The sequence below is a fragment of the Stenella coeruleoalba genome (assembly GCF_951394435.1).
Source record: "Stenella coeruleoalba genome assembly, chromosome: 17".
Taxonomy (NCBI): Eukaryota; Metazoa; Chordata; class Mammalia; order Artiodactyla; family Delphinidae; genus Stenella; species Stenella coeruleoalba.
In genome coordinates, this window is record NC_137163.1 from 79731242 (window position 1) to 79747757 (window position 16516).

The following is a 16516-nucleotide window of genomic DNA, read 5'->3' on the forward strand; positions in this document are numbered from 1 at the left end:
CATTCCAGCTTTGCCTGCGTTTTCTGTGATGTGCAGCTCAACTAACAGATGCTGGTGCCACTTCCGGCAGGGGGAGGTGTGGATGGGCAGTAAAAACTCAGCAACCCGCTGATGACAAACACGCTCAGGAAATTTGGAATAGATGACCGCTTCCTAATCTAATGTAGGACATCTGTGAGAAAGCTACAGCAAACAGCACGTGTGATGCGGAACAATGGGCACCTTCCCTCCAACACAGGAAGCAAAGCGAGGGTCCGCTCTCGCCACCGCTCCTCAGCATCACGCTGGAAGGGGGCAAAAGCAGGGACCTCCCTTTGTTCCCTGTGTTGGAGGGAACGTGCCCAATGCTGATTTAAAAAGGCGTACAGATTGGAAAAGAAGAAGTAAAAATGCCTTTATTTGTAGAGAACACGATCATCAATGTAGAAAATCGTAAATAATCTAAAAAAAATCTAGTAGAAGAATATACGAGTGTAGCATGTTTCCAGCATACAAGATCCGTGTACACATATCAGTTATATTTTATGTACTATCAAAGAACAGTTGCAATATTAAACATTGCATTTATATTAGCATCAAAAATACTATAAATACATGTACACATGCTCCGATGTGTACACTTAAAACCTCAAAACAATGCTGAGAGAAAGTAATGAAGACCTACATAAATGAAGAGACGTACCATGCCCATGGATCAGAAAAAGCAATAGCTTAGTGAAGACGTCAATTCTACCCAAATTGATGTGATGCAAATAGATGCAAATAGATGCAATAGATGCAAATAGATGTGATGCAAATAGGTGTGATGCAACACCTCAGCAGGATTTTGTTTCTTTGGAAATTGACAAGCTGATTCTAAAAGTCATATGAAATGAAAAGAATGTTAATTAATCAAAACAATTTTGAAAAAGAACAACATTACAGAATTTACACCCCCTGATTTGAAGATTCACTATAAAACTACAGAAATGAACACAGTGTGATACTGGCCAAAGAACAGCCACAGTGATCAATGGAACAGAATAGAGAGTCCAAAACTAAGCCCACGAGGTGTATTTGACAAAAATGCCAGAATAATTCAATGGAAAAGGAAGAGTCTTTTATAAAAATCAGGTGCCCATATGAAAAATAGGGAACATTAACCCTTACCTCAGACACATACGAAAATTAACTGAAGGAAACCAGCGGTCTAAATGTACGAGGTAAAACCATAGACCACGTAAACAATACAGGACAAAATCGTTATGGTTTTGGATTAGGAAAATATTTTTAAGCAGCACACAAAAAGCATGAACCACAAAATTCAATTGTGGTAGACTGAACTTCACCAAAACTCAAAACTTTCGCTTTTCAAAGGCCACTTGTAAAAGAATAAAAGTCACAGACTCTATTCTGATAACGGTGTTCCATTCCTAATACATAAAGAACACTTACAACCTACTATTAAAAAGAAATTCAATTCAGTAGTCATTGGGAAATGCAAATGAAAACCACAAGGGGTCTGCACTACACACCCACTAATGACCAGACTTAAGAAGGATGGCAATCCTGACCCAGTAGGACCGGGTGCAAGGGAGCCCTGGGCAGATCCCAAGTCCCTGGAGGGTGATTCAGACAGCACAGTGGCCAGAGCCAGGCTCTGGGCCCGGGACCCAGCGGGCCACAGGAGGAAGCCCAGTGGGTTCCTCAGGACATCATGGGCAGCTCCGTGAGGCTTGGAGGGTCAGCTCCCTTACTCAACCTGCTGACTGATTACTGCTGTCACAGTAATTACTTATCACAGGCCACTCCGTAGTTTCCAGCATCAGAAGCATATGTAAGACGTGAGGGCCCCAACCTCAGTAGACCTCGGGTGTCTGCCTTCCCCACCATTCACTTGCTTAAGGTTCCCAAAAATTACCTAGAGACGTGTTAAGAGCAGTGAGTGTTTGGTGTGTATACTCGGAAAATGTCTTCTTCGCTCCCCAGCCCTCTGTACAAGGCCCTGCTGTACATTCACAGGGGTCTCCAGGACGGGGGCTGCGGAGGAAGGGGCTCGGGGTTCCTCCCACTCAGGCGACTCCTCTCCCTGAGTGTGGACCACGGAGCCTGGGCTGTACTGGCAAATGCAGAAGGATGACAGACAGGTGCCAGACAAAGGGATTCAGAGATAAAAACAGACACAAATGTGAGGAGAGAGGGATCATGTACTTCACAGTCCAGTGGGGAGGAGAGATCAGAGAAGGAGAGTCATCACTCAGCGTGGCAAGCGCTGGAAGGGTAGTCCCGAGGCAAAGCAGGAGGACAGAGGCAGGAGGGATTCACTCACAAGAGGGGCCTCAGGGGATGGAGTGAAGGCCTGGCAGCAGTCCTGGAGGGAGACGCCCCTTGCGCTGTCAGGGGGCTGGGGGAGCGGCACAGGGGAGAGAAAGCGGTGAGAGACCAGAGGAGGGTCACCTGCCCGAAAGGTTGGCTCAAGTCCCCACAGAACTTCCCATTACTCGCCCTACAACATAAAACTGGTACAAATGAATAAAAATTATGTAGATAACTAACCTTTATATTTTCCTTTCATTAAAGTAATTTCATAATAGACTTGTAATATACTTGGAAATCAATTCTGTGATGTCATTTCCCACAGCTTCCAAACGCCTCCATCATAAAAGGTCCACACTGAGGGAAACACTTTCATCAATTCGACGTCCAAGCTCTTTATTATGGCAAAATTCCAATTAATTGTGAGTCTAAGAGAAAACTGTTTGCACACAAAATTAAAGGAAGCAGTTATAACTTTCATAGTCACTTTAACGTACTTTTGTGTTCACGAAAGCACCCATCTCAAAGCTGCTTGAACTTTGGAAAGTTCTATGATCACTTCATGCACAGCACAAATTCAGCCCAGTTTTTGATTATTCTATTACTGATTGATTCGATATGAGGTAACTGTTCAGGCCTAATTGCCTCTCTTGGAAAAAGCCCTTGGGACGCAATGCTGCATCTCCTCCCCACAAGCAACAAAGTCTATGGACAGAAATTACCACCGGCTCTGAGGTGCACTCAGCAGGCTCTATCAGGCCCACAGCTCGTTCTGGGGTCTAAAAATATTAAGTTCAGGATGTCACAAGAATGTAGAGAACGCTCTGAGGTTTGCCAGTATGTGGACAAAAGACGCCCCTAGTAAATGCCTGCTTTCCCTGAGAAAGGTTTGCAAGACCGTATGGTGAGGCCAGTTCCACAATGCTCTCAGAGACATGAGAGAGACGCTATGGTGAATTTGTAAAGTTTTGGCTAAAAGAATAACATAGAAGGAAGACCGGGGGGAGGGGGAGCTGGGAGTAGGACGCGTCACCAAGGTTTCTCGGCAGGTGCAGGGTCTCTGCTGCTAGAACAGATCTGACTCCTAATCAGCCTTCTGTGGCACTGCCCTTCCATTGGCTTTTCCACTTTAAGGGAACACAGATGGCGGGGCCCAGGCCTGAAGCTTAGGAAGGAAGAATGGATTTGCTCCCCAAAGGTGCTCGAGAAGCTTCCAGTGCATGAGGTCTGCCCAGACGCCTGAACTCGCCCAGAGAGGAGGTTGCTCCCCAGACACGCCGGCAGGGAGTCTGTTCAGCACACCTGGTAGGGACGGGAGCGGCTCCCCTTATTAGCCCCAGACAGCCACGCTTTGGGCTGCTTGCCTTTCTAACGAGCACCCCAACGATCTCTAAGGACTAAATATTTGCCACGGCTCTGGCATCTGACAGATCACTAAGGTCTCGCAGTGCATGTGTCAGAATACATCCATCTCCATCTGTCCCCTACAGTCCTGTTAGAAACGCCGCACCTGCCGGACAAGGGCACGAACAGGAATACCGCTTAACCGTTAACGGTGGCCATCTCACATTCACTATCACTTCATATTAATTAACAGTTCTCAGGGAATCTGCTTCAGGATCATACAGTGCCTGCCTGCCTGCCCCAAGCATCCTCGACCCTGGATTCAAGCAGCACCCCAGTCCTCCATTCAACAAACAAATGAAACAAGGAAAGAGAATCAGAGACCTCATGTGGGGTTGTTACATACCGCTGGCAGAATTTTTCTGCTTTCAGTTTAACAATGACAGTACACACACTATAGAATAATTTGTATTCAAAAGCATTTTGCCTTCTGAAGCGAAACAAGTGACATGTGGGAGAATATTGTAGGTTTTTTGCTCCTGGCTGAGCTGACCCATGTTATTGCTGTCTTAATTCAAAGAGGGTGTTTCATCTGTGTTAAGAGCAGAAAGTCCTCTCATAGTAAAGACGTAAGGACTAGCCTTTGCAGTCAAAGAACCTGTCTTTCAAATAAGTAGAAGATCCATTTTACTGAGATATTTTCCAGAAAAGCAAGGTCAGGCTGTACCCCAGAGCTAGTGTCAGCTGTCAGCTCGTCTTTATTTGGGAGGTTGCCTCTTTAACAAGCTGAAAAGTTGCCAGGGGCTCTCCCCAGACTCCACGGACAGCCTCCAGCCCCACCTCAAGAATGAATGAGGGGGCGGGGAACTACTCCAAGCGCCTCTTGCTCTCTGCAGCATCACCAAAAACTTGAAGATAGCCTGTGGCAGACTCCCTCCTGGCAAAAGGACTGGCAACCTGAGAGCGAGCCCCTCACCCTCCCGCGCCCGAAAAGCCGTCGTCTGGACCACACGTGCTCATTCCTGCAACCCCCGGGTTCCCAGACCTCACTGAGGATCTGAAGCCTCCCTGGTGTCGCGCTCACCACCCAAGACATCCCCACAGAATTCAGCCCTGAGGACTCACGGTGCATCTCATGAAAGGGGTTGTGAACTCGAGCCAGCCACACCTGGAGGGTCACCCGCCGACGTCACAGTCAGAACGCGGTCGCAGCGCGCCTGGCCGGCCCTCCCAGGGAGACAGTGCCGGCCGGCTCGGGAGCCAATCAGCTGCCGCCCAGGCGTTGCCATGGCTCGTCGCCCGGTTAGGATCACGCCCACCCCAGCCCGGCAGCCAATCGGCGGCCGCCAAGCCGTTGCCATGGCCACGTCGTGTGTTAGGACCGCGCACGCGCACAGGGGAGACTCGCCGGCAGCCCCAGGCCCAGGCCTCGCGAGGGTCCCGGCAGCCGCCCCACTGGACACGGGCCGCGACCCGGTTCCCTGAGCGGCCGGCATGAACCGCAAGAAGCTGCAGAAGCTAACGGACTCCTTAACTAAAAATTGCAAGCACTGTAAGTAAGAATCAGGTGCCGGGTGTGCAGAGGCTCCTGGGCCAGGTCCTGTCCTGCCCGGTGCTACTGTTGCGCCTGCAGAGCCCGAGCGCAGTCGGAGCCCTCTCCACGCCCGACCCTAAAGAGGAGTCTGGAAGGGAACACCAACATCAGCTCCTTGGGGCGGGCACTCCTGGCGCCCATGATCTTAAGGCGCATTTCCAGTATCCAGGTATCTAGTGCTGTACCCGCACGCACGCACATACTTGCTTCTCAAACCTTCTCTTAACTTACCCTTACGCTATAGAAACGGGGTTTATGTGCCCTGGAGACACATGTGGATTTACCTTCAGACACGGGTGGAAAACAAGCACTAAAAGCCACCGAACTCAAGAAAAGTAGCCCAACCAACAGCTCTTCTTAGAGCAAATCAGCTGGCAAGGTCCAAGTTTTGGGAATTACCAAGAGACCTATAAGGGAAAGTGGTTATCAGGGGTTGAACATCCTTAGGACAGACACGGTGAAGGGGCCCAGAAACTTGTATCTCAGAGCAAGGAAATGTGCCTGGAGTCCAAGAAGCTCAGCAAAGCTAAACACACAGTAAAGGATCTGCTCCCAACTCTAGACCCAACTTTCCAGCAAAGTGAAGGGTTAGACTTGGCAGGTGGCAAGATGGACACCTGTTGAAGACATCTGCTCCCATCTCACACATAGTCTGAAAAGTGGTCCTAGAATTTCACAGGTAACCTTAGAGTTATATTCAGACTGAAAAACAGGACTGTGCTTGGGCAAGGAAGCTGTGGATATGGCTTAGATGAGGGAGATATGTGACGAGAAATCTTAGAAGTTGAGTGCTTATTGCAATAATCCCACAGCCATAATCCCAAGACTGCTCCCACTGTGCAAAGAAAGAACAAACATGTTCTCATGTAGTCCTAGAGATTATGGGATCTAGTGCCTTCTAATCATACTCAGTATCTTATATGATGAGTGGTAGGAAATCCTGTCAGGATGGTGCTGGAAATAAAAGTTACGTCTAAAAAAAGTCATCCTATAATTTAAGATATTATCATGGTTATTACAATCTGATGAGAGTTTTGTTCTGTTGTTTTTCTTAAAATACTTTCATTTGTAGGAAAAGGCCAGATCTTAAACATCTAGTAAACATTTTAAATAAACAGTGCAATAACTGCTATACACAACGAACACTGAATTTGATTTAGTTCCTGTTCAAGTGAGTTTGCAATGTATTGCAGATATTCTGTGAACATATTAAAAGATGTGAGGGCTTCCCTGGTGGCTCAGTGGTTAAGAATCTGCCTGCCAATGCAGGAGACACTGGTTCAAGCCCTGGTCCGGGAAGATCCCACATGCGGAGCAACTAAGCCCGTGCGCCACAACTACTGAGCCTGCGCTCTAGAGCCTGCGAGCCACAACTACTGAGCCCTCGCGCCGTGACTACTGAAGCCCGCGCACCTAGAGCCTGTGCTCCGCAACAAGAGAATCCACTGAAATGAGAAGCCCGTGCACTGCAACGAAGAGTAGCCCCTGCTCGCCGCAACTAGAGAAAGCCTGTGCGCAGCAACGAAGACCCAACGCAGCCAAAAATAAAATAAATTTATAAAAGGAAAAGATAAGCGAAAACACAGCAAGAAAACCAGTCAACTCTTTTGATTTTTGTCCTACATAAAAATTTTAAAGTGAACCTTAAGAACCTTGATGATTACCAGTTAAATTCTATACAAATAGTGACTAATCATGGGCATTATAATAATTTTGAGTTTCTTTAAACAGAGGACCTTTCTTCTAAAGTCAGATTTCCTTTTAGTTGCCAGGTGATAATCCCACCAAGATGAAATGGATAGATTTTGTAGAATCAAAGAAGAAAGTATCTTAAATGTTTGTCTAGTTAATCCACCATTCTGCAGATCTGATCTGCACAGCAGACTTACACCTTACAAAAAGATGAAAATCAATTCTCGAATTTCCTTAATTTCATTTAGTATTCTTTTTTCCCAATATTTATTTATTTATTTATTTGGCTGCGCTGGGTCTTAGTTGCGGCACGTGGATCTTTTAGTTGCGGCATGATATAAGAAACATTTCAGCAAGAGAATTTTTCCTGTGGAAAAATTACCCATCTTGGATCTTTTGGGGAATAAATTGAGCTAATACTCTTTCATTTTTATTTCAGCTGAGATGGGAAATGGCTAATCAACATCCCCTCAGCTAGCATTTCGTATATGTGATCAGACTGCATCATTCTTCATGCAAGGTTTTCTTCCCCAGCCATTAACATCACTTTTTATTTTTAGAGTTTTTTATTGTGGTTAAATAGACATGACATAAAATTTACCATTTTAATTATTTTAAGTGCACCGCTCAGGGGCACTAAGTCCATTCACATTGTGCAGCCGTCACCACCATCCATCTCCAGAACTTTCTCATCTTTCCAGCTGAAACTCTGTCCCCATTAAACTGTTGCTCCCCACTTCCCCCTCCCGCAGCCCCTGGCACCCACCGTCTACTTTTTGTCTCTATGAATCTCACCACTCTGGGTACATCATATAAGTGAAATCAAATAATATTTGTCCTTTTTCATCTGGCTTGTTTCACTCAGCACGATGTAGTCAGGAGTCAGGCAAGTTGTAGCAGGAGTCACGATTTCCTCCCTTTTTAATGCTGACTCACGGTCCATTGTATGGATGGACCACATCTTATTCATCCACTCATCCACCCATGGACACCTGGATTGCTCCCACCTTCTGGCTGTTGTGACGACTGCTGCTATGAATAATGGTGTACAAGTATCAGAGTCCCTGCTTTCAATCCTTTGGGGCAAATACCCAGAAGTGGAATCACTGGATTCTGTAGTATTTCTATGTGTAATTTTTTTTTGAAGTGACATACCATTCATACCGTTTTCTGTGGCAAGTAAAGGCTCTTTTTAAAATTATAACCATTACACTATTTCTACTATTTATCAATTTATTTACTAAATCATTTGTTTTCCAACGTTTTCAATGTGCGTCTTAAATCGTGGCACCCCAAACTGGAACTCGCCCTCAAGCCTCTCCTGCCTGTAAGATGAGGTGGGATTTATCCATTTCTTTGGGCTGTTTTCCTTTACATGCACACAGCTTCCGTCCTTGCTTTTAAAAATACTCAACCTTAATTTTGTCTTGTTTTGAACTAAGATCTTCCCCATCTTCCACCTTTACCTCCTATTGAAACTCACCTTCATGTTCTAATGCCAGACACTGATCCTTCCACCTACACACCTCGGACAGCGATGCGACACAATTAGCTCAGTGTGAACAGCACCACCCTCTCTGCAGTCGTGTGTGTGCAAGCAGGCCTGTGTGTGCACACCCCTTAGACACAAAAGTCCTTCCTCCGAAGTGCTGCTGCACGGCTGCCTGTTCATTTCCAGCCCTCACAGCGAGAACCTTCCTGGGTGCTGGATATGCTTAACTCCTTCCTTATTGGAAAACAGGTGACTCTGCTTTCCAAACTCTGGCGCACGGCTTCACGAAGGCTAATGTGAGATGAAAGTCGTTGCCTGGTTTGGGGGAGGCTGGTATCTATTTCCAGGGAAGAGTTAAACTGCAAATCTCACGAATGCCGATAATCAAAATGCTGGGGGAAAGCTACCATTTTTAACATCGCCATGGTCACTCAGAATCAGACCCCACAATCCGCATTCAGGCGACCTGGCTAACATTATCGTCCTTTTTCTAACTGTGACTGCACTTACATCTGTTTGGAGGGACGGCTGGTGCCCTTACCTCAGTGGGAACTTCTGGGTAGTGACCATCCTCTGGTAACTCGAGGGTCATGAATCTCAAAAGAGGACCGTCTCCTGTTGACAGCTGCCCATTCATGATTCCAGTGTTGTTTGTCTACAAAACTCATTTGTGCAAAGTTTAAGTTGGACATTAAAGATTAAAAGGCGTTTTTGTTACATCTCAATTTCATTCTTCCACAGTTAATAAATTTGAAGTGAAATGCCTTATCAATCTTTTCTATGACTTGGTGGGTGATGTAACAGAGCGGCAGGGTTTGGACGTCGGGCTGGATCGGAACGCCTTTCGGAACATCCTGCACGTGACATTTGGGATGACGGACGACATGATCATGGACAGAGGTGAGCGGACGTCAGTGTCTAGACGGGCCAAATCCAGCCATAACTGGGAAAAACAGTTTGGAGTTTGGACAAACTCTGGGCGGGAAGCTTCACGTTCTGTGTTTCCAAATCCATTTGAACATAAAAGTTTAATTTTTACATTCATAGGGAAGCACGGTAGGGAAGAAGGTAGCAACCACTCTTTCTGTGGATTTAGGAAGAGGACAAAGTCAACTTGAATAACTAGGTTTCCTTTCTTTACATCAGAAAACCCGAGCTATTTATATTCCTACTTAGTAAATAGAACAATAAATAATCGTTTTAAAAGGACATTTAAACTTCCTTACATCATCAAGAGTATTCCGATAAAAGTTAAGATATAATCTTATCTATCATGTAATAGCAGTACTTTTCTTGGGTAACAAAATATAAAATTATACGTTTTATGTTAATATATCAACAAATTTAATGTACCTGTATGTGTATACGTTCACTGTTGATTCATGTATTTAGCTATTCAGAATTTACTTGTTCCCACAAAGTATGAAGGGAAACGTGAACGCTTAAGTAAAAGAGTTTTCCGATGTTACGACATCTTAGTTTCCTCCTTTATCAAATGAGAACATGGGACCATATGGGCGTGAGGTTTCGCCTAAGTTTCAGAAGTGCGTAGCCCTGTGCGGGTCCGTCACCGAGAATAGAAACGCAGCACAAGTGTCACATTTTTTACTTCTCTCTTTTTTTTTAGTATTCCGAGGGTTTGACAAAGACAATGATGGTTGCATAACTGTATCAGAGTGGGTGTATGGATTATCCGTGTTTCTTCGAGGAACTCTGGAAGAGAAAATGAAATGTAAGACTTCGTGTTATCCTATTGGTTTGCACTTTACGATAAGTACCTCGAAAGAGTGAAAATCATCAATGTCTTCCAGCCCAGCCAGTGGGGTGGGTTTGTGTGTTGTTTGCTTGGTGTGAATTCCCATCAGCCTCTTTTACGGAGCAAATTCAGGTCAATAATAAGGGTTGAAAAAAATTAATAAAAAGGCAAATCAAGAAGTTCTGAGGCGGAATCCATGCCAAGCCAGACCGCACAGGCAGGTGGTGCACGTGCGGACCACGTACGCATGCGTTTACGTATGAAGGTGGTAAGTGCTTTACATATTTTGTTACTCAAATTGTCATCATACAACATCGATTCAAGTTTCTGATTCTTAGTTAATTCCTAATTCATCCCAATGAACTCTGTTTAAGAGGCGCAGTTCAATCCGTTTTCCAAGGTTTTCACGGTGAGAATGTTAAGTCGTTGCTCCTTGGCCTGCTCTTTGAAGCTAAGTGTAGGAAACTTTCTAAGGATTGTTGAGTATGTTCAGTAAGCGGACATCAGGCATTTGTTAGGGGAATTGATTGCCCTGAGGCCCGAGGCTTGATGTAAACACCACTGGAGCCCTGGGCCTTGAACACCATCAGAACCAAGGCCGCCTTCCTGGCCGCAGCACATTCGTACCGGTTCTTTCTTGAAGATTGCTTTGACGTGTTTGACTTGAACGGCGACGGCTTCATCTCGAAGGAGGAGATGTTCCACATGCTGAAGGATAGCCTCCTGAAGCAGCCGTCCGAGGAGGACCCCGACGAAGGAATCAAAGACCTGGTGGAAATAACCCTGAAGAAAATGGTACGATGGGTAATTTAGAGTTTTCTCGTGAAATCCACAGATGTGGGGTAGAAATAAGAACTCAAATTAGAGTAACTCTCAGTTTCCTGCCTGGTGAAAGACAGCACTCGGACTGTGCTCTTTTATCATAATATGACAGTTCCTTTCAATTTCAGTACTTAGCCTCATACTTTTCTGACGTCTTCTTTGTGAACACTGGGCCATGAGAAGACAGTGTGTGTTTGTGATGTTTTCCATGTTAACTGCGGTGTGGCCGGTTGCCCCCAGGACCACGACCACGACGGGAAGCTGTCCTTCGCAGACTATGAACAGGCTGTGAGGGAGGAGACTCTTCTGCTGGAAGCATTTGGACCGTGTCTTCCTGACCCAAAGGTAACGGCACTACATTCACAGAACAGTGACCAAAATGTCACGTAGGGGGCTTCCCTGGTGGCGCAGTGGTTGAGAGTCCGCCTGCCGGTGCAGGGGACACGGGTTCGTGCCCCGGTCCGGGAGGATCCCACATGCCGCGGAGTGGCTGGGCTGTGAGCCATGGCCACTGAGCCTGTGCGTCCGGAGCCTGTGCTCCGCAACGGGAGAGGCCACAACAGTGAGAGGCCTGTGTAACCAAAAAAATAAATAAGGAGCACGGAAACAGGCTGCAGGGAGATGGGGGTATGGCTGGAAGGACAAGGAAGTGTCCCCGGGTCTTTGCGGACACAGCGGTCAGCCGGGGAGAAGGGCCCAAGCAGAGAGAATGACATGCATGAGCGAGGGAAGCGGGGGATACAAAGGAACCTGTATTAGGTTCATGAGACTGATGATGAAGCGGGAAGACACAGAGGGCCAAGTCCATGGAGCTCGGAGCTGGATTTTGTCTTGAAGATCACGAGGATTTGTTGGAAGATTTTAGGCAGATGGAGGGATGTGATATATAAATATTACCCTATACCCACCCACCCCAGTCTCTAGTCTGTATCTCCAGCTGCCTTCTCAACATACGGAGTAAATGATCTCAATAAACTCTTGATTTTCTCCCAAACTTGCCCCTCCCCCAGTCTTCCCTAACTCAATAAATGACACCCCCCGCACTCAGGTGTTCAGTCAAAACCCTAGGAGTCATCCTTAACCTCTCTCTCGTAACACTTTTCGCTACTCTTTCAAAATAAACCCTTGAATATAATCTCTTCTCCCACGTCTGTTGGCCACCAGCCCCCATCAAGTCGCTGTCATCAGTCACCCAGCCCAGGTCATGCTTCCACTGCTGTCCCCCTACTGACTGCCCTCCCCAATATCCAGGATATGTAAAAACACAAAGGCTCTCAGGCCCCTCTGGTGCTCGAGCCCCTCCCCGGCGGGCCCTGAAGTCTGCACGAGGCCCCTTTCTCTCTTTCCAGCCACGTCTCCTGCTGTGTCCTGTCCTCTCTTCCCCTGGAGCCCCCCCGGCCACCTGCCCTGCCTCCCTGGTGCCCTTGTGCTCGCCGTGACCTCTGTCCAGAATGTTCCCTCCAGACCTCGCCTCGTTCAGTCTCTGCTCAGATGCTGTTGATCATCTTAACTTCTCCTCCCCTCCATCCCCGACCCTGCTTCTTTCTCTTCACAGTTCTTATCGTCACACAGAATATATTTACTCACTTATTGTCTGTCTTGACATGTAGATGTAAGGTCCCTAAAGCAGGAACTTGGGAGGTTTTCACCATATTTCCTCACATGTAGTGTGTAGCACATGGTGGGTCCCTAGTAAATGTTGGGTGGATGGATGGATGGACAGGTGGGTGGATGGACGGGTGGATGGGTGGATGGATGGACGGGTGGGTGGATGGACGGGTGGATGGATGGATGGACAGGTGGGTGGATGGACGGGTGGGTGGATGGACGGGTGGGTGGATGGATGGACGGGTGGGTGGATGGACGGGTGGGTGGATGGATGGACGGGTGGATGGGTGGATGGATGGATGGGTGGATGGATGGAGGGGTGGGTGGATGGATGGATGGACGGGTGGATGGATGGACGGGTGGGTGGGTGGACGGGTGGGTGGGTGGGTGGGTGGACGGGTGGATGGATGGACGGGTGGGTGGGTGGACGGGTGGATGGGTGGATGGATGGACGGGTGGGTGGGTGGACGGGTGGGTGGATGGATGGACGGGTGGATGGGTGGATGGATGGACGTGTGGGTGGATGGGTGGACGGGTGGACGGGTGGATGGATGGACGGTTGGATGGGTGGATGAATGGACGGGTGGGTGGATGGATGGATGGATGGGTGGATGGATGGACGGGTGGATGGGTGGACGGGTGGACGGGTGGATGGATGGACAGGTGGATGGGTGGATGGGTGGATGGATGGATGGATGGACGGGTGGGTGGATGGACGGGTGGGTGGGTGGATGGACGGGTGGATGGATGGACGGGTGGGTGGATGGATGGATGGACGGGTGGATGGATGGACAGGTGGATGGGTGGACGGGTGGATGGGTGGATGGCTGGATGGGTGGATGGATGGATGGATGGATGGGTGGGTGGATGGACGGGTGGGTGGATGGATGGATGGGTGGATGGATGGACGGGTGGGTGGATGGACGGGTGGGTGGGTGGATGGATGGATGGATGGGTGGATGGATGGATGGGTGGATGGGTGGACGGATGGATGGGTGGATGGGTGGATGGATAGACGGGTGGATGGATGGACGGGTGGATGGGTGGACGGATGGATGGGTGGATGGGTGGATGGATGGACGGGTGCGTGGATGGGTGGACGGGTGGATGGGTGGATGGATGGATGGGTGGATGGGTGGATGGATAGACGGGTGGATGGATGGACGGGTGGGTGGATGGGTGGATGGGTGGACGGGTGGGTGGATGGGTGGATGGACGGGTGGATAGTTGGATGGAAGGTGGGTGGATGGATGGGTGGAGAGATCTCAGAAGTGCCTGAGGGAGAGTCCTGGATCTATGTCCTTCCATCTCCTCAGAAACTCCATCATTTACCTTCATCTTTACCCTACATCTTCAACCTCCTTCCTCACTACTAAAACCTTCCCATCAGAATTTAAACAGACCTAAACCTGTCACATGTGACAAACAAAAGGGAAGGAAGGGAGGGAGGGAGGGAAGCAAAGGAGAGAACTTCCCCTAGTTCCACACCTGCTTCTATTTCCTGCCCAAGGCTTGGTTTGTCACAGCCAAGCGTCTTGGAAGAATTGTCCATGTTTATGACCTACACGACCATCGCTTCTTCCCGTCCCCTCTTGCAACTGCTCTTGCCAAGGTCACCCCCACCTTGCTGAGAAAGCCCAGGCGGTAGGCCCTTGGGTTCTTGTCTCGCTCGACCTCGTCCCTCCCCCACCCCCTGCTCTCCATCCAGAGCCTCCCGAGCCAGGAGGCATCTCCCTTTCGTGCTGAGCCCCCTGGACCCCTGATGCGTTCACACTCCTGCAGCCCCCACTGCAGTGAGCTGAGCTCCCGGCTCCTGGCTGAGAGCCTAAGCTCATGGCAGGGGCTCCTGGGAGCCAGGCCATGTGGTCTCGCCCACCCTGTGGGCCCAGAACCAGCGCTGGGCTGGAGCAGAGTCCACGCCTGCGGGTGAACACGCAGCCCCTCCCAGGTCCCCGACCCCACTCCTCCTCGGTCACTGCCCGTCTCTTCGGATGTTAGGAGGCCTAAGGAACATTTTTTGTTTATTTTTTTGAAAGTCTGTACTAATTTGAACACTTTCATTTTGCAGAACCAGAAAGAATTTGAAGCCCAAGTATTCAAAGATCCAAACGAGTTCAACGAGGTGTGAATTCCTAAATGTCTTGTCTCAAGTGAGTAGAAAAGGAGCCTCATCCGTGTTGTGTATTTTTCCTGCTTAGCTCGGAACGTGGTTGTGAATTGCGTGTTTGGTGAGAGGGGTCAGGGCTGACTAACGTGTATCATTCAACTTTGGCGTAAGACGCCACTAAGATAGACGAAGACAAGGGGTTCCTTATTAGCTGTGGTTGGGTTTGGCCAGACGAGTGAACACTGCGGAGACAAGGTATCACCTAGACTGTCTGTTGACACATAACTGTCATAAAATGTTTGTATGAATGAAATGAATAGAGAGACTATATCATCATGAGTTATTTTCCTCACGTCAGAAAGATGCTGGGCACGCGTTTAAAAATCACTGAAACTCTGTGTCTTCCTCCCACCCTCCCTGTCCCACGGAGACATATGTATACGTACAGCTGATTCACTCTGTTATAAAGCAGAAGCGAACACACCATTGTAAAGCAATTATACTCCAATAAAGATGTTAAAACAAAATCACTGAAACTACTGAGTTTCCTCTGGAGCAGGAAATGATCAAGGTGGCACCCAGAGCACAACGGTTCTGGCATTTAGCGTTGAAACGTCTTTCTGCTGGGCCCTGAGGGAGACTCAGAGACACGGAGCCTGTGTGCATACGATCTGTGTTACTGTTTGAGGCGTCTGAGGGCACAGCCCGCTGCCCAGAGCGGCCCTGGGTAAACACCAGGGATGCACAGTACCACGAGGCACCAGGAGGCAAACCCACCTGTGGGTGGGCAGAGGCAAGAGTGCTCTTCCCTGGACCTGAGGGGTGAGGCCCGGGTGCGGCTCTCAGCTTCCCTCTGGAGTCAGCCGGAGGCCGCCCTTGCCAGCGGATGAGGAGCTCGCTCTCTGTCTGGCTCCGCTGTGTCTCCACCTGGACCCCATTCTTGGTCCCCATCCCCCGCCCTGCCCCTCAGTGCATTCCCCCCACACCTGGGACTCCCCTTGTGCAGCCCCTCGTCTGGGGTCACATCCCACTGCACCCACTGGCCAGGAAGCCCTGGAGACAGCCCTGCCTTCCCCCTGCCCCCCACTCTCCAGCAGGTGCCCCTGGGCGTCAGGTAGCAGCTTGAGAAAGAAGGGCTTGTGAGGCTCTTTCCCTGCCCTTCGCGCTTGGATGTGGCCACATTTTTGCTGTTACAGATACTTCCCAAAATGAACTGTCCTTGTAGATAAATCTCTTCACGTGCATCGTCGCTTACTTACTTGGGGTAACTTTGTAGAAGTAGGAATGCTGGCTTTCAGGCCTGCATCATTTTGAGATTTCCAGCACATGTGACCTCACACCCTCCGGGAAGACCGGCTGGGCCAACGCGTGAGGACAGATCCCGTCCCTGTGCCGCACCGTCTTTTAACTTCTTTGCCAACGCGTGGGCCCTAACTGACCGTGATTTGAACTCATGATGCAAAGAACTAATGCTTTGCGTCTGTCCCTAAACATCTTGTTGTAGGTTGGGTACAAATTGACTTCCACGTGGATAACCCTGTTTTATTACTTGACTTTATTTAAAACTAAAAAAACCTTTAAAACAATTCTCCGTAACTGTGGTGGAACTGAAGAGGATGCCAGCACCTGAGGGAGAAGCCACAGCCTCCCCGGGCAGCTCAGAGCATGCCCTGCCTCCTGAACCCCTCTTCAAGATGTGCCCCAGTCGCCTCCCCCTGCACCTTGCTCGAGAGTCCCGGCCTCTCTTCATGCCACCACTGTGGTAACTCAGAGGAGTTTAGCACCAAGGAGTCACTCGACTCCGGG

The 16516-nt window shown here is 48.7% G+C and overlaps 1 protein-coding gene across 1 annotated transcript; it reads left to right on the forward strand.

Moving 5' to 3' along the window:
* The first annotated feature begins 5048 nt into the window (after window positions 1-5048).
* On the forward strand, window positions 5049-15189 carry CLXN (calaxin). The gene is made up of 6 exons (XM_079901707.1): window positions 5049-5191; window positions 9159-9317; window positions 10045-10149; window positions 10817-10968; window positions 11236-11340; window positions 14672-15189. Exons 1-6 carry the CDS (start codon window positions 5134-5136, stop codon window positions 14729-14731), a joined length of 639 nt encoding a protein of 212 aa, XP_079757833.1. The 5' UTR covers window positions 5049-5133; the 3' UTR covers window positions 14732-15189.
* The last annotated feature ends 1327 nt before the right edge of the window (window positions 15190-16516 follow it).

What these genes read in the sequence shown, in the direction of transcription:
- CLXN (XM_079901707.1), top strand. Translation starts at nt 5,134, where the DNA reads ATGAACCGCAAGAAGCTGCAGAAGCTAACGGACTCCTTAACTAAAAAT. An exon ending in AACTAAAAATTGCAAGCACT is followed by an intron (nt 5,192 to 9,158) that starts GTAAGTAAGAAT and finishes ATTCTTCCACAG; the next exon opens with TTAATAAATTTGAAGTGAAA. An exon ending in CGTGTCTTCCTGACCCAAAG is followed by an intron (nt 11,341 to 14,671) that starts GTAACGGCACTA and finishes TTCATTTTGCAG; the next exon opens with AACCAGAAAGAATTTGAAGC.